This window comes from Eptesicus fuscus, chromosome 12 (assembly GCF_027574615.1).
Source record: "Eptesicus fuscus isolate TK198812 chromosome 12, DD_ASM_mEF_20220401, whole genome shotgun sequence".
Taxonomy (NCBI): Eukaryota; Metazoa; Chordata; class Mammalia; order Chiroptera; family Vespertilionidae; genus Eptesicus; species Eptesicus fuscus.
In genome coordinates this window covers 61,705,525-61,724,039 of record NC_072484.1, presented here as the reverse complement: position 1 = coordinate 61,724,039, position 18,515 = coordinate 61,705,525, and the positions used below count along the sequence as shown (strand labels likewise).

Below are 18,515 nucleotides of genomic sequence, written 5' to 3'. Positions count from 1 at the left end.
AAGATATCTCTACTCTCATTACACATATCTAATAGACCACCAAGTCTCATTGGTTTTTATCTCTAACTTTTCAACAGTCCAAGTTGTCACCTCTTGCCTGGATTGCAACGAGGCCTAATTCACCTCTATCTCCCAACTATTATTACTTCATATTGCTACCAGAATCATATGTATGTTTAAATACAAATGTGATGTCACTCCATTCCCTCTACCTCTACTATTCTACCCCACCCCCACCCCCAACTTAAAATCCCTCAGTGGGTTAGGATATAAAAGAACTCCTTACTTCACCTACTAAACCAACACCACACCCATCTTGTTTATTTCTATTACCATCACACACTGAGTCTTTCAGCCTCGTAAACAACATGTTATTTAACATGTTCAATTTTATGTTAAATAACATGTAAATATTTCATGTTCCCTCCTGCCACAGGATCTTTCTAGTTCCTTTTCCTTTCTTCCTCACCCAGATAACTTCTACTCATTCATAGGAAATCTTAGTCCAATTGTGATAGCCTTCCCTGACCAGATCAAAGTCTACTATTTATATTCTGATAGCTACATTTTCTTCTTCTGATTATATAATTAGTGTCTATCTCTCCCATTAGAATTGCTTCATAAAAAAAAATTTTATTTTACCCAAAACTGTAGTTCCAACAATGATTTACCACACATTACACAAAGCAAAAACTCAAATCTTTATTGTATAATTGAATGAATTAAAACAAATAAATTTAAAAATATATACACATTAAAGGAGACAGGTTCAAGAGCTGTATCTGGGGTGTAAAAATGCAGACTTTAATTATTAGATGTGCAGAGTATTGCTGGTATGAGTAATGATGATGCAACTAACTTAAAAAATATGTGAAGAGCCCTGGCTAGTTTGGCTCAGTGGATAGAGCGTCAGCCTGCGGACTGAAGGGTTCCGGGTTCGATTCCAGTGATTCCAGCCAAGGGCACATGCCCAGGTTGCAGGCTCGATTCCCAGTAGGAGGCGTGCAGGAGGCAGCCAATCAATAATTCTCTCATCATTGATGTTTCTATCTCTCTCTCCCCATCTCCCTTCCTCTCTGAAATCAATAAAAATATATTTTTAAAAATATATATGGGAAGAAAGAGTAGGCTTAGATAGTAAAAAAACCAGTATGAATTTGAGATGTCTGAATAACATTCAAATTCAGACAATCAATAATTAATTAGTATGTATTCCAAAACTGACTGTAAAGTCTGAATTAAAATACAGATTAGAGTGTGTAACAATGTGTACAAAGAGAAAGGAAGGAAAATAAAAACCCTCAAAACAATGAGATTGAACAAAGTTCAGAGATAAGACTGAAACCAAATCAGAAGCTCAGAAACATTAGCATTTAAGAAAAAAGAAGGCCACAAATGAGACAAAACTACGAATAGATGGGAAAAAAATAAAACATTATACAATACAATACAATACAATACAATACAATACAATAATAAAAATGTTAGGGACAAAAAACAGTCCCTTACGTGTAATGAATTTCCAATCTGAAGTCTAAGTCAGATTGGAAATCACTACCAGGTTTTAAACAATAGAATCTGAAAATATCTACTTTTTCTTTACTAATGTAACAAGAGAGTTATTACTTCATTACATCTAAAAGCACTTTCATATAAACAATTATGTAAAACACACAATAAATTTTTAAATACAATATTGAGATATGTAGAAATGTATTAAAATGGTATCTGCTTCTCCACAATTGTGGTAAGTGCTGATTTCATATCATTATGATTGTTACCCCGTATAACAGAAAAACTTCATCACCCAATCTCAGAATGATTAAATGAGTCACTCTTAGAGAAACCATACCTGAAATGTAGAGTCAAAATAATTCAAATAAACCTACTATGAAGATGACATTCGGCAAAACTATCCTTTAACAGACTTTTACTTAAATTAAAAATTATAGGTGACCTAGGGCAAGTCAAACTAAGCATAAAGCGACTGTTGATTCTAAATGAATGTCAAACTAAGCATAAAGCGACTGTTTTTATATCCTCATCAAACTAAGCATAAAGCGACTGTTGATTCTAAATGAATGTCCTCACTTAGTGTTGAACTGTGCATTAGAATACAGAAAGAATTCCATTACAGCAAACTACCTTTGACTAAAAGAATAACTTTGAGGAAGGAATCAAATGACACCAAGTGTCACCTCCTAATTCATCCTACTCCTCCCTCCTCCACTTTCCCAATCCTCTCATTATGCATCTTTAAACAGAAGAACACAGCAAACCAATAGCCATACATTCTCTACATCAGTGGCAGAGCAAACCATCACTCCCTTGCCCAACACTCTACTCTGCCCCCCACCAACTGAAAACAAAGCTTTTACTAGAAAGTCTCCTAAAGGAATGGGTGAGAGGGATGGGAGGGAAGGGCCTTCTTTCCTCAACTTGTTTTGCCTCCTCCATCTATATACTGTCTGTCTCCCTCATTAGTCTCCAAGTTCTTCAAGGGCATTTCACTGTTTTTTAACTACGCTTTCTCCATTAAAGCACAAACTGAATCTTTTCTCCACCTTGCTTAAGATGGAGAAAAGAATCCCAAAATATAAGCTGATACCTGTTGAATGAATTATTCAGTTTAATACTCTTATAAATATAGGGATAGCTCAAAGCTTTCAGTAAATGTTCACTAAATAAATGACCCAACTGAATCTGTGTTCCTAAACTTTTCAATGAAACACTTTTTTAAAGTCAGGCTTAAAAGGTAGCCATTGATGACCAAACATTTTTAAATGAGACTTATGAATTACTTTCATCCATAACACTAGAACAACCTGTTCTATCATGAGCTACTAATTCTTCAATATCTAAAATAAGTGAAATATATGGGTAAGTCATTGTCTAGGGCTTTTGGTTGTTTAACTTGCTTCTATATTACTAGTTTCTTACTATAGCAACATTACAACTTCTCTAGGGAGAAAGCCTCAAACTTTGTGGAAGTTTCCTGGCCTAAAACTAGTTTTAAAGGCTTCTAGGTCCTTAATAGCAATACACACATGGTTATCCAGTAGAGGAAATTTCCTCTCTGTAAACTCAGCCTGTCAGAAAGTAAATGCAAAAGAGTTATATTCTGGAAAAAATTTAATGATTATCCAGAAGCATTTTTTTCTTTCAGCTAAAACTATATAAAATCATCCACACACATCAACTTGATATAATAAAATGCATAGTGCCCCTCAAAATTACTTCGTAGTTTTAAAACCAAATCTTTATCTAACAAGCAGCTCACAGACATTTCCACTGAGAAATTTGCAAATGCCCTGCAATGCTTACAAAAATAAAGGGGTTATATAATATTACTCTCACGATAATACCTGAATACAATGTTTTAAAATTTCTAGAACTAAAAACTTTCCATTGTAAAATAATTTTTCTTTTTGGACTCAATCTTGTACCATAAGAAATTCAACATTTTTAAGCAGTGGGGTGGCTATACATTTTCCAAAAACTGTTCTCTTCATAGCTACTGAAACTGAAATACACGATGCTGAGTCCTCCAAATGGGAACTTACTTTACACTTAACTGAAGATAGGAAGGCATCTGCTTTCTATTTGGGATCTTCACACCCTTTTACTACTTCTAAAAAGAAACTGTTCACAGTTGAACTCTCTTCCCTAAGGTACCCTACGTATTAAGAAGCAAATGGGCCAAAGAGCCCCTCAGATTCCTCAGATCACCAAGTCTGACCAATGCCTGTGGGCATTGCTGCAACATACTAAATCAACGGTGCTCAGGGCCGAGTGACACCGCACCCGCCTTCTCGAGCGGGGGATTTGTTGAGAAACCACAAACGTAAAGGCAAAAGCCACAAACACTGAGGACTCCGCAGCAAAAGAGCTCAATTAAAGGGCTAAACGCGAGCCGACGAGCACCCGGTCCGCCCTAGGCGGAAGGTGAGCCGAAATGTCCCATCCCAGGACCAGAAAGGCGTCTACTATGAACCTACTACTCTCCATTCCGGAGCTGACGCAGAGCCTCCCAGCCCGCACGCGCCTGGGTCTCCGCCAACACCACCAGGGAAGTCAGAACCAGAAGACTTTCCGGGCTTCTCCGCCTCCCTCGCTCTCGATGGACCTGACAGCCGACTAATAAACGGGGCAGCAAGGTAGGGAGCAACACCCTCGGCGAGAACCGAGGGCGAGCTCCACCCGGCCCTTCCCGGGAGGTGGATGGAGGCAGCGAGGGCCGGGGGGTGGTTCTCTCTCCGGGAACCGTGTCCAGGGGCCGCCGCGCCGCCGCTCGCCTCACCTCCCACCTCCTGACAACCCGCGCGGGTGGCGGACGCACTTGCGCCAATCGCAGCCCCCCCCCCCACCCCTTCCCACCGTAGACCAGAGCGCACGCGGTAAGGTCACCACCCACCCACGCCCTCCCAGACCACGCCCGTCGTTCCTCGGGGGCCAAGGACAAGTGCCAGGCGCGGGCAGCAGCGCGGGCAGCACCAGGAGGCGCCCCCGCGGGACCGCAAGATGGCGGCGGCGGCAGGACCGGGCCCCTCCGCCTCTCCCGGGCCGGAGCGCGCACCGAGATGCGGGCGGGCAGGGGAGGGAAGAGGGCCCGGGCGCGGGGCAGGCCAGCCGAGAGCCGGAGCGAGGTTCCGCCCGAGGATGGCAGTGCCGGGGCGTGGGGGAGGGGTCGCTCCCTGGGGCCCCGGCCGCAGACATTCCCTCCACGCCCATCATCCACTCCAAATCAAGCCCTCCGCCCGCCGCAACCCAGTCGGGGGCTGCCTGCTTCCCTGCCTACCTTTGAATTTGAGGTCTGTGGGAGGGTCGAGGACCAGGATCTGCTCGTGCTTCGCCATGGCCCCAGAGGCGGACGCCATCGGAGAGACAGCGCAGAGCGGGGGCGCGCCCGCGGCGGCGGCTTGCTGGCTGGCTGGGGACGATGGCGGCGACGGCTCAGCCGAGCTCTCCGCTGGGGTCAGCTCACGGCTCCCGCACCCCGACGCCTGCCGCTATGAGGCCGGTTGTTGGGCAGCCCGCTGGTTCAGCAGCTCGGGGTCTCACAACTGACTCAACCCCACACCAGCCGCCCGGCCACGCGCACTGCGATCCTCAGTGCCCCACGTGATGACTTCTGCGTGCCTACGTGCGCGCCCCTGCGGCCGGGAGCCCCTAGCGCACGTCCCGCCCTCGAGTTCTGCCCTACGGGGCGCGGGCTGGTGCGCCTGCGCGCTCCCGGCCTCACCGCCGCTAGGAGTACTCCGCCAGCTGTCAAGGGAACGGGTGTGGGCAGAGGGCGGAGCTAAGCTCCTGGGGACCGACGCGGTGAGCACCGCAGAGCAAGGGGGCACAATCCTCGGTCACGTTTTAGCTCCTATTACGAAACTGGAGAACCCGCCGTGGCAATACATCGCCATCTTCCGAGTGGGAATGCCTAATAAAAGGAAGGAGTAGTCAGACTCATTCACAACTCCCAGCATGCTCCATGCGGGGGCGGAGCCTCCGCCCAGGGCCTGGTCCCTTTGCGGCACTGCGCGATGCTTGCTGGGAATTGTAGTAGTGGTTGGTTGTGGGCGGGAAAGAGACTGAGGTCCGTTGGAGGCAAATCGGGTGGGGCGCGATGACCCTCATTTTGGCTCTTAGAGAGCGTCTTGTTTGCGCTAAAAAAAACAACAACAACAACTTGGAGACTGATCCGAGGTCCCCTGGTTAGAAATAAAAAACATTCTCTGCGAAAAACACGCCGGGATTTTTCGGTTTGCTCTTTAATTCTATCTGTCCCTCTATTGGTAGAGGTGAATTCTCTGTCGTGTTCCAATCCAATCTCTCCTGCTTCCTGAAAAAAGAAAATGAGGAAACACATCTCGTTTAAGAAGCAAACGCGCCGTTGAGGAAATCTGACAAGCTAGAAATAAAAGTCAAAATCTACAGCATTCAGTTGCTGTAGTCTGTTCTCCGTTTTGGTTAATGATAAACCCAAACCAAAACAGTTGTCACGTTCACATATTGGAAATGAATTCCATCTGCATCGTTTACAGGAGCATGTAGCAAGCTGAAAAATCCCAGCAGCAAAGTTGCTGACAAATCTTTAACCGATTGACAAGGTAATCGGGGACAGGAACATTAAATGAAAAAAAAAAATTGCATATGCTGTAAAGAAACCTTTATAGTAATACCCGAATTTAGATCCCTAGAAGCACCACGAAACAGAGGATATATTGGTGCTGCTGCCATAAAAGAGCAGCCCAGTTTTTCCGGAAAATAAATGAGACAAATGGAACAGTAGTCTGGGCGTAGACACAAAGTATATCTGGGAATAGCCCTCCGGAATAGCTAACCTAGCATTCATAGAAGACTGTGCTACACAAGAGTCATGTATCTTCAGCCATGAAAAACCTCAGAGTTTAGGAGCGCTTAAATCATTTGAAAAGCATATTCTAAGTGTACCTTTACTTTGATTTCTTTTTATTCACAAATTTATTTTGAAATTTTAATGGTTATTAAAAGAGTATACAAAAATTGTATGTTTGTAAAAAGGGAGTTTAAGATTTTTTTTTTTAAGTTGAGGTTGACATTCACGCACAGGATGGTGTCCCACATACGTTTAATTATGAACTGACAACCCTAAAACTGACGCAAACTCTTTTTTTTTTTTTTTTTTTTTTTTGCTTGCCTAAGAACTCTTATCCATGGGCAAGTTAGCCTGGGATGAACTGGCTCTGGCTCCTCCACAGCTAGATGGACACTTCATCTTCATAAGGAAATCTCCAGTCTGCAAACAGCCAATTCGCAAGGATAGCATGCTGAGAAAGATCCCAGTCACTCTTTTATGGGACAATGGCTGCCCATTCACCCTGAGTTCAATAGGAAGCTGAAATGGGATATATTCCCGTTTCCAGTCTATATGTCATTAAGAAACATCTGCTGATGTAAGCTGTCACCTTTGGAATCAATTGTTTTTTCTCTTCTCAATATTGCTTCAAAAATCATATAGGCATAGTCTTAATGTGGATGTGAATTTAAATATGTGGTAGTCTACTAGTAAGAATACATGAAATGTTTTTGGGAATAATTCTATTCTATTTGAGAGCATTGCATTAATAATGACTCAGAGCCCTCCTGAATCATCTACCCCTCTTTAAATAGTGCTCTAGTTCAGTGGTTTGTGCTTGGGTGTTTATTAATACCTTTCTTCTAACAGTTCAAAGTACTTTATAAACATTATCACATGCTACTCAGAACAACCTTATAACAGCAAGTGTTATTTTTATTGTTAAATATGAAAATAAAAACACAGGTGAGAGCATCTCATGTCAGTAATAGAGCTAAACTATGGGGAGAAACTCACCCAATTTTTCATTCTGTGCATTTTTGTCCTTTCTAAAGCCACAATAAAATGGCAAGAGTGATTAAGGCAACAATTTACAATGTAATTGACTTCTCTGTTGTTTAACAGTTAAGCTTGGAACAGAGAAACAAGGGGCCTAATGTTCATTTTTGCATTGGTTAATGCAGCATATAGTGGTCTCTGATATATTAGCATAAAAATATATACTCAAACATATTTCTCTAGATTCAAGTTTTCCTGAATCTAAGAGGCATGAAGGCCTTGAATATTACTTCAACCTACTTGATTACTAATAGTAGTCACCTTTGGACAAATTATCTCTTATAGCTTTGGCAAAGATAAAAAACACACTTGTTTTCAGTACAAATGGTAACAAAGTATACCTTGTCCAATAGTAAAGTTTAACATGTCTAAAACATTGAGGTTCTCTATATTTATGAATACGTTTATGATCAGTTCTCTGCATAATTCAGTTCAGTAAACATTTATTTTTTAATGTTTTTATTGATTTTAGAGAGAGAGAAGGGAAAAGGATAGAGAGAAATATCGATGAGGGAGAAACATTTTTTTAAAATATATTTTTATTGATTTCAGAGAGGAAGGGAGAGGGAGAGAGAGAGAGAAACATCAATGATGAGAAAATCATTGATCGGCTGCTTCCTGCATGCCTTGTACTTGGGGATTGAGCCTGCAACCCGGCCCTTCAGTCCACAGGCTGATGCTCTATCCACTGAGCCAAAGCGGCATACTTTCAATAAATATTGAGGCAGTAAATGAGTACAAACTTTGTTTCTGAACTGCTGGATTCAAATCCTGTTCTCCACTATGTGGTCTTTGCAACTTACTTCACTACTCTGTGCTTGTTCTACATTGCCAGGGCTGACTGGCAGACCTGAGTGATGGATGAACAGATTTCTCTGACATACGTTTCTGTGAGAGAGGGGCTAAGGGACTTTTATTTTAGAAGTAAAAAGTAGTCCTGTTCGCCTACCTTCTTAGGCTTTTATTGTCACAACAGCTTGAACTAAAATTAACCTCTAGATACAATTAGCAGGGTAAGTATCCTTGAGGAAGTGTATGCTTCTACAAGATCAGGTCTTTATTTATTTTTTTAAACATATTTTATTGATTTTTTACAGAGAGAAAGGGAGAGGGATAGAGAGTTAGAAGCATCTATGAGAGAGAAACATTGATTAGCTGCCTCCTGCACACTCCCCACCGGGTATGTGCCCGCAACCAAGGTACATGCCCTTGACCGGAATCGAACCTGGGACCCTAAAGTCCGTAGGCCGACGCTCTATCCACTGAGCCAAACCGGTTAGGGCCAAGGTCAGGTCTTTAAAGACTAAACATAGACTCTAGCAAAACGGGAGATCGGAATTGTTTGGAAAAGTCAAGGTAGGGGCTGCTGCCTTCGGCAAGGTCCCTCAGAGGCCTCTGACCTTTCAGAGATCCCTCCTTTTAGACCTTCCAACCAAGTCCTGTGCTTCCCCACACTACATCTGTCAATTGGGGTGAATAGTACCTACATCTGAGGTTTCTTATAAAAATTAAATGATTTAATCTACAGGAAGAGCTTAAAATAGTGCCTGGTTCCAGGACTGTTCCCTTATTAACGTTAAATTATTGCTATGTGCCCGGCGATAAACCAAGAGACGTGGTTTTCAGCCCTTACAAGCTTACATTCAAGTAGAAGAGGCAAACATGAATGCTCTTTTGCATCTAGGAATCTGTTCTTGAAATAAGTTCAACCAGTGAATTACACTCCTGTGATGTTGGAAAGTTCTACGTGAGAGGGAGGGGGCCAGTGTTCTGTGCCTTCTGGCTGTTTTCCTGCTGAGGCAGGAGCCCAGAGAGGGGAGGCTTTCTGCGCAGCATTCCAGCACCCATGTACTAGTACTAGTCCTGGATATCAAGAGGCAGTGAGTTGCTGCAGAGTCAGCAGAAGCAAGGTTCCTTCTCGAGTCCAGCTTCCTGTTCCCTGGGTCAGAAGTAAGCAGTGCACCTCAAAGGCGGCAGCTGCCCTGGGGGTGCAGTTCAGTCTTGCCCTGGGAGGCATTCCTGGAGAGCCTGGTCTAGAGCCTGCTCTCCCACCCCACCCCAGCATTTAACAAGCACCTCATTTCCTTTGTTGTGTTGCTTCCTGCTTCTGATAGTAGGGTGCTACAGAGAGACAGGTGTCAGGGAAGCCAAGAGTGGGTCAAGAAGGTGGTCAACGGTGTAGAAATCTGCTGAATTGTGCTATAAAGTGAGGACTGGAAACTTTTCACCTGACAGAGGAACAGGATGCTGGAGGCAAAACCTAATTGAAACAGTCACTTCACACAAAGAGCTCTTTCTCAAACGGATGGATAAGCTAGAGAGTGATAGCCAACTGAAATGCGCACAAGGTCAGTGCATATCACAGGGAGGCAATACTTGTATCAATGTGGTTTTGTTGATGGTGCTTATTGTAGCGTTTTTGTCAAACTTCTGTGAGAAATATAAATTCCAAGACAAGGCAGATGGAAGCTTTGCCAGATAAAATCAAGTCTGGGAAAAGAAGAATTAGAAAAAGACTTATTCTGGGGATGTTTGTTTTTATGACCACTTAAAGCAGTTAAAGCTATAAATGAATCATCTTTGTATATGAAAAATAATTTGAATAATAGGTGTTTTCTCAATCTTTTATACTGTAAAAGCAATACCGGCTTATTGTAACAAGTGACACAATCCAAAAGCAAATGAATTGTTTCCTCTTATACTTCCCGATTTCCACTCCACTGAGGCTAACCAGTGTTAATTGCCTGAGTTGTGTATCACTCCCTAACTTTATCCATACTTATAAAAATATAGCTAGTTTGTTTTGGATTTTTCACCAAGGAACATATTACTATGCAATTGCTTTATTCACCTAACAGTATATTATGGATATATGACCAGGTCAACTGAAATAGATCAAACTCAGTCTTTTTTATTTTTTAATCCTCACCAGAGGATACGGTTTTTGTGTGTGTGTGTGTGTGTGTGTGTGTGTGTGTGTGTGTGTGTGTTTAATCCTCACCCAAGGATATGCTTTTATTGATTTTTTTTTAAGAGAGAGAGAGAGAGAGAACCATTGATTGGCTACCTTCCGTAAGTGCCCCGACTAGGGATCAAACCTGCAACCTGGATTTATGCCCTGATGGGGAATAGAACCTGCGACCCACTGGACGATGCTCCTACCAACTGAGTCACACCAGCCAGGGCCAAACTCAGTCTTTTAATAGCTGAGTCCATAGAATAAATGATCATTCTATGGTACCATTTGTTCCCTATTGATGAATGTATAAATTGATCTAGGCTTTTAGCACAACTAATAGCAATGCAATAAACATCTTTATTCTGTCCTGATCATAGGATGCTTTTATTTCCATAAGGAGATACCCAATAGTGGAACCACTGGATCAAAGATATCTCCCTATTTTAAGACATACTGTACACTGTTTATCCAAAGGGTGGTTGTAGTTCACAGTTTTAATAGGAATGTGTGAGGGTGTCGATCTCTCCCATTCTCACAAGTAGATCCCACCCCACACCAGCAGCAGAAGAAGGACCATATATAAGTATCCTTAAATTGTTTGGGTCAATAGTTTTGGACTCCAAAATTGTACATTTCTTTTTAATCCTCATCTGAAGATATATGTTTTAATTGATTTTTAGTGAGAGAGGATTAAAAAGAAATGTACAATTTTGGAGAGAGAGAGAAAAAAAAAATCAATGTGAGAGAGAAACATTGATCGGTTACCTCCAGCCAGGGATCAAACCCACAACCTAGGCATGTGCCCTGACCAGGAATTGAACCCACAACTTTTTGGTGAACAGGATGATGCTCCAACCAACTGAGCCACCTGACCAGGGTCAAAATTGTACATTTTTTGTTGAATCCATCTTCTTCTCTTCCTCATTCCATTTCCCTTCTCTAGATTGCAAAGATGATAGCACCTGTAAGCAACCAGATTCTCTGTTAGCAAATAATGTGCTCTCTCCCACAAATACAATTATTCTTAAAGAAACCCAAACAAGAAGAAATCTAAAGATACCTATGAACACTAAATCCACATATGATACCTTGACTGACTTCTCATAGTCTCTGAACACACAGACTTCTTTGTCTAGCCCTAAGCACATTGAGAGTAGCTGTGTGTGCAGAGCACAGATTTGGACGTCAGACAGGCTGAACTGAAGGCTCCACCACTTTTTGCCCTGTTGTGCAGTTAAACTCTATGGTCTTATCTATAAAGTGACAATACAGCCTATACATAATATTGCTTATGATTACTAACTCATATGATGTGAATAAAGTGCTTAGCATAGTGCTTGGTAAATAGTGAGCTTTTAAAAAATATTACAAAATTTGATATCACCTTTGAAATGTGTCAAATATATGTAAGGCTGTAGACATTTAAATCTCCTAGTGAAATACTTAATAAACAGATGATAATTTTCTAGAGTTTTCTGAAAATGAGGATTAAAAAAATTTTTTTTCCCCAATTGTTGGTTAATGATCTGTTTTGGGCCAACCTGCTACGGCAGACACAGAGAAGTCCAATACCTAATTTGAGTCTGAAGAAGTTGCTGGTCTAAATTGATTTAAACAACCATAATCCAATATATAATGTGAGTTAAAAGAAGCAACTGAAAAGAATTATGGAAGAATAGGAACAGGAGTGATTGACTTCAAGGAAGTTGGATACACAAACATTTCAAGATCATGGCATTTTTTTATGTCCAGGTTCTCTCTCTCTCTCTCTCTCTCTCTCTTTTTCTCTCTCTTTCTCTCTCTCCCTCTCTCTCTCTCTCTCTCTCTCTCTCCTTTCTAAGATTTACTACTAGAACAATTTATTTTATTTTTCTGGAGGGTTTTTGGTTTGTGTTTGTTGTCATGTTTTGTTTTTAGTTAAGAACAAAAACATTTGATGTTCATAGCAGCATTATTCACAATAGCCAACAGTTGGAAGCGACTGAGATGTCCATTGGCAGACACATGGAAAGCAAACGGTGGTAGATACATACAATAGACGAGTATTCAGCCTTAAAAAGGAAATTCTGGTCCTGGCCCGGTTGCTCAGCTGGTTGGAATGTCATTCCAGACACCAAAACAGGTTTGGGGTTTGAGTCCTGGTTATGACACATACCTAGGCTGCAGGTTCCATCCCAGGTCGGGGTGCGTACAAGAGGCAACCGGTCAATACTTTTCTATCACATCCATGTTTCTCTCTCTCTCTCTCTCTCTCTCTCTCTCTCATCCTCCCTCCCTTCCTGTCTCTCTAAAAGCAGTAAACCTATCCTCAGGTGAGTTTTTTTGTTTTGTTTTTTTTAAAAAAGGAAATTCTGACACAGGCTACAATACAAATGAATCTTGAGGACATTATGCTAAGTGAAATACTTTGAGACTATGCAAATACTGTTTCTAATCAGACTTCAACTCACTAATTTTAGTATCCATCAGTGATTTTTGCCTATAACAATTATAGAGGTGTTTACCTGACAGTGATAGTCTATTTCCATCATTCCTTCTACATTTATTTGTTGGACTCTACTGTAAAAAAGCAGCTGTCCCTTCTCCCCACATTTATTTATTTTTCATCTAAGTATGGACCCATGGCTATCTTATTATAATACAGTATCATTATTTTTATTATTGCTCACTTTCTTTCACATTTGACCATTGGGAGCTCCTTCAGGTTGGCTCATGTGTTGTTTCAAAGTGCCTCCATCATTTTTTATATTATTTATTTATTAATTGGTCTGAGAGAGAAAAAAACATCAACTTATTGTTCCACTTATTTATGCATTCCTTGGTTGATTCTTGTATGTGCCCTGACTGGGGAACGAACCTGTAACCTTGGTGTATCAGGACTATGCTCTAACCAACTGAGCTACCGGGCTCAGACTTCAAAGTGCCTCCATCCTTTTTTGAGCACTTCCTTACTTTAGATATCACAACATGTTTCAGGATCATTCTACAATTCCCTGCCAGATCTCAGAGGATCCAGGCCCTTTAATTTGATAATGGTGTTTGGAAGCCAAGGTTGGCCGGCCACTAGATGTGCTCATGCTACTAGAATGCCATCACCTTTAGGCCCTTTCAGTGGACAAAGGTAGGAGATGCATATAATACATATAAAGTAATCTCAGAATCGCTAACCCATTTCCTTGGAAAACAGATTTACTGAATCGAGGATGACATTTGTATACAGTTCGTTTTGTCTTTAACTTTATGGTATGCAGTCAAAATACTATTTTCCAAAGTTACTCAGGTTAGTGCTTTTCTGCCCCACCCCCTTCACTGCAGTAATCTTATTCACTTGTAATGCAATTCAAATCACTTTTTTGCTGCCTGTATTCCATTTTGCCCATCGCCTTTGTTTTAATTACTTTGGGGAGGGGGAAGTATGGGAAGCATTAACATGGTTCTAATAGTCAGAAATATATATATATTTCCCATTAGCTCAAATAAGCAGATACATGTATATATTTTTTATATAAATCGCATTTTTACTTTAAGAATTGAATGTAATTTTTTTCTTTCTTTTTTTTTTTTTCACTTGGTATACCCTGGAAACCCCTTATAACAGTTCATAGAGTACTTCCTCATTCTTTTTTATTTGTGGTGTTACTTAACTACTGTTGACCCTTGAGTATTGCAGGAGTTAGAAGTGCCAGCAATTTGTGCAGCCAAAAATCCATGTATAACTTTTGACTCCCCAAAAGCTTAACTACTAATAGGCTACTTTTGACCGGAAGCCTAACTGATAACATAAATAGTAAATTAACACATATTTTGTATGGTGTATGTATTATACACTGTTTTCTTACAATAAAGTCAGCTAAAGAAAAGAAAGTTTTATTAAGAAAATCATAAATAAATGCATATTAGCGTAACCAATGGACACAGACACTGGAGCGGTGTGGGCTTGCCCGGGGTGGGAATCGCTTGCGGGGGGGGGGGGGGGGGGGGGGTTGCGGGGCGGGGGCGGGGATGTCAAGCGGGGAAAAAGGAGACATATGTAAAACTTTAGACAATAAATCAATTTTTTAAAAAAAGAAAATCATAAGTAAGAGAACATATATTTACAATATTTATTTTTAAAATTCTGCATATATGTGAACCTTCCCAGTTCAAACCTGTATTGTTCAAGGATCAACTGTGCTTTCCTATATATGAGAATTTAGGCTCTTCCCAATACTTGGCAATAATTAACCCATGCTCCAACGAACAACCTTGTACATATGTATTTTCACTTGGTCGGAGGTGTATGTGCAGGATAGATCCCTAACAGTGGGATTTTTAGGTCAAAAGGTAACTGTATATGTAGTTTTAGTTACTGATCAATTTCTTTCCATTTTGCTTTGCTTTTTCTCCACCAGAAGCTATGTGTTTCAGAGACTACTCCATCAAATCAAGCATATTTAAAATTCTCTTGTCCATATTCTGAACTCGACACTATTTTACTAGTTTCAGACTTAGAAAGGACTTAGTCTTTTCGGCAGAGGGCTTTAGATCAACTTTTTACCCCACTGCTAACTCCCTTCATCTCCTTTCCATGCAGTTTTATTCATCTGTCTTTGCTCACCACAAAGCCTTGCAGTGGGGTGACTATAGGTCAGGAACAGGAGAGACTCACCTGGCATTTTCACCTCCTCTGTTTTTGTTGTTGTTATTGTTGTTTGTCCACCCTTAAATGTGGCTGTAATACCACCACCCACCCATTGGCACCCATATACTAGCTGACATCTGTAAACCAAGCTTGAGCGCTTTTCTCCTCTTTCAGCTGACTGTACAAAACTCCCACAAGGCCAAGGATATGAGCTTGGGGGCGGGGGGCGGGGGGGCAACCACCATGAGTGACATGGGGTTTGGGTTACCTGTGTATGTTGTTTACTTGTGCTCTCTTTTCCTGTTTGGGCTCGATCCCAAATGTGTTGTTTCCATCTCACAATGAACTGCTATGGGCTCTCTCTGACTTTATGACTTGGTGGGTCTGACAAATTCTTATGACAGGGGGGGCCCATAAGGAGCAGCCCCAGATGCATAGTTATTTAGTGGCCCAGTAAAACACCAGGATCTGTTTTTCAAAAGATGAGGGATTCTCTGCAGCAGGTGATACGGTCATGCTCCAGAACACCAGAGCTTGTCATCAACATCAACAAGTGCTGCTGCATCTTTTCCCACCACAGACACTTCCAACACCATAGACTCTGCTAGATTTTTTTTTTAATATATTTTATTGATCTTTTTTACAGAGAGGAAGAGAGAGGGATAGAGAGTCAGAAACATCGATGAGAGAGAAACATCGATCAGCTGCCTCTTGCACACCCCCTACTGGGGATGTGCCCGCAACCAAGGTACATGCCCTTGACCGGAATCGAACCTGGGACCCTTCAGTCCGCAGGCCGACGCTCTATCCACTGAGCCAAACCGGTTTCGGCTAGATTTTATGGGCCACATAGCAAGGCTCAAAGCCCCACTCAAAGTTGGCAACCTTCCTTCCGTGTCATCTGAGTTGGAGCAGTATTCCCAGTGTGGAATGTGTTACATCCAGAAACCAAGAAGACCTACCGCATACTGTGCTTCCTATTTGTGGTAAGGGATGCAAGAGCAAGAATTTGGAGAAGATATCTGAGCACACCTCTAATCACTGGAACCTCCAAACACTTTCCTGAAGAGGCAAGTTTCTGAATCTCCACCATCCTCCCAAGGCCTCCAGGACACTAGCCCATCTTGCTGTCCTGCTTGATCAGCATGATGTCATCAATGTGATGGATCACTGTGACATACCACAGGATGTCCAGACAGTCCCAGTTTCTTCATACTATAATGTAACAGAAGATGGAAAAGTTCACAATGCCCTGGAGCAAAACAGTAAATGAATATTGTTGTCTGTTCAACATGAATACAAATTGTTTCTCTTCAGAATAGAAAAGAACACATTTGCCAAGTCAGTGGCCTCAGATCATGAATAATAAGGCCTTATTAATCTGCTTTAGCAACAATGCTGCTCTGTTCAGCAGCTACGATGGAGCTACAGCTTGGTTAAGTTTGTGGTATTCTGCCATTGGGTTTCTGCAGGTTCCAGACCAGCTAGTCAAAAGGAGACATGATAGGAGGGACTACCATTCTGTAGCCTTTCATGCTTTAATAGAGGTTTAACCTTATAGCCCTCCCTCGTTCCTTCTTAGGTAGTTAATGGGCTGTGGAAGGTGCAGCAAGTGCTGCCAAAACAAGATGAAACTCACAAGAACATTGTAAACATGTTGACCACTACCCTTGTTTTGATCTCACTATAAAATAAAGCCTCAGCTTGCAGGCTGGGTCTTTCTGTGTCCTCATCCAGGCATGGGAGATCCGCCAAGCCCCAGCTGTATTTTCTTTGTCTGTCTTCTTTAATCCTTCACTAGCCCTCCTCAGGCTCACCGAACCCTTGGCTGTGCTGGCGCGGCACACTGAGCCAAACTGGCTAGGGCTCAGATGGACTTTTAAACCACCATCCTATTAACTAATTTACAGTGAGATTGGTAAGCATCATCTAGTTACAGCTATCCAGTTGCTGAAAATTCCATAATCAATATGATTTCAGATTTCTCGTGTAGCCCAGTGATCTACTTAGAAAAGAAACACAAAGGGAATTGCTAGGGCGGTACTCAAATGCTAAAATCTTATTCTTCCTGACCATGGTCCTCGAAGTCAGGGTGACCCAACTCTACAGCGTACCTCTGCCCCCTTCATTCCATGGTTGTCCCAGGTAACAACTCTTCCTCTTCCCACATCTTCCCTACATCATCTCACCTGAGCCCATTTTATCTCCACACCCAGGAACCAGATTCTGACTTTTATACCCCCTGCTCACCCCTATGGTTTGGCAACTCCTGCAGTTCCCTCCTGATTTCTTGGATCTCATCCCCAGTGCTTCATGTTCAGCTTTGTTGGCTTCTCTACTGCCTGATATACTAGTAAGAGAGACCTCTACTCTCAGCCCTTGACTTTCAGGAATTTCCCATCCCCCTGCTGGCCAGCTGAACTCCTATGCTTACTGAAGAGGGGACATTTGGACAAGTTTCACTTGAATTGTTGAAAAGGCATCTGATCTTTATCCAAAAGGATTAACTAGGGTTATCATGATCTGGTATTTAAGCAAGCCAATAAAGTATAGAAGAATCCTAAGAATTAGAAACTAATTTATTAATTTAATTAAAAGCAGAGGAGTTTTCAGTTTTATATATACCTCCAAACAGTTTTCCTAGAGTTCAGCCTATGGGCTCTGAATATTCACTGCATTCAAACAGTTTATTTATTAGCTCTGAATACAGCTCATTCCTGACATATGCACCTTATCTTTCTGCCTTCAACCTGAATATCAATAAAAAAAACATGTGTATTATATGAAACACACATCATAAATCTTGACTTTTTTTTTTTTTTTGAGCACTTAAGGAACAAATCAGTACCATAGTTGGGGCCTGAAGAAGATAAGTGACCAGCTTTATTTTAGGATTTTTATATCTGACATAGACATATATGAAAATAGCAATCCAAAATAGAGTGGGATTGTAATTTGGATTTATAAATACTTAAAAAAAAAAAAACAACTCTCAGATACCAAAACGGAATTTCAAAGCAAGCATCTTTATCATATGAGTTATTCTGAGCTCACAGAAAGAGATCAAGTTTATTAGGGAAATGAGCACAGGGGATCATCAAAGTCCATTAATGTTGAATTGTTTCTTTAAGATACTGCTCCAGTTATCTGGCTGTTTCTGATAGCACGACAACACGCTACAGTCTAACCATTGTTAACTGGTATGATTTAAAGGAAATCTTAAAGCCTTCCCTGGGAGATGACTAGTCTATCTGCCTTTCCTAAACTAAGAGTCATTAGCAAACGGGTTGGTGACTTCCTCCTGGATCTCCTTAATGTCAGTGCCAAATATTGATCTATGAGTCATTAGACTTGCATTTAGCTTTGTCTTTCAAACACCAAGGCTTTGTGACCTTCCTGGGGCACAGGACAGAGAAGCAGTCCTTTCCTTCTTCCTCCAGCCTTACCTGTAAGATGACCCTCCAGAGGCCAGAGACCCTTCAGAGGCGTTTAGTGAAAACAGCAATAAGGCCTGCAGGTAGGTTCTGAGTGAGAACAACCCGGTCTTC

The 18,515-nt window shown here is 41.6% G+C and overlaps 1 protein-coding gene across 4 annotated transcripts in view; it reads right to left on the bottom strand.

Moving 5' to 3' along the window:
- The window catches only part of VAPA (VAMP associated protein A), a 57,601-nt gene extending 52,299 nt beyond the window's left edge, over window positions 1-5,302 (bottom strand). The window contains exon 1 of one of the 4 annotated variants that reach the window (XM_054723705.1): window positions 4,799-5,302. In XM_054723705.1, the coding sequence (XP_054579680.1) occupies window positions 4,799-4,877 (79 nt within the window). In that variant the 5' untranslated portion in view covers window positions 4,878-5,302. The remainder of the gene's footprint in view (window positions 1-4,798) is intronic. The other 3 variants (XM_054723706.1, XM_008159781.3, XM_008159790.3) reach the window with 3 other exon arrangements.
- Window positions 5,303-18,515: the final 13,213 nt, after the last annotated feature.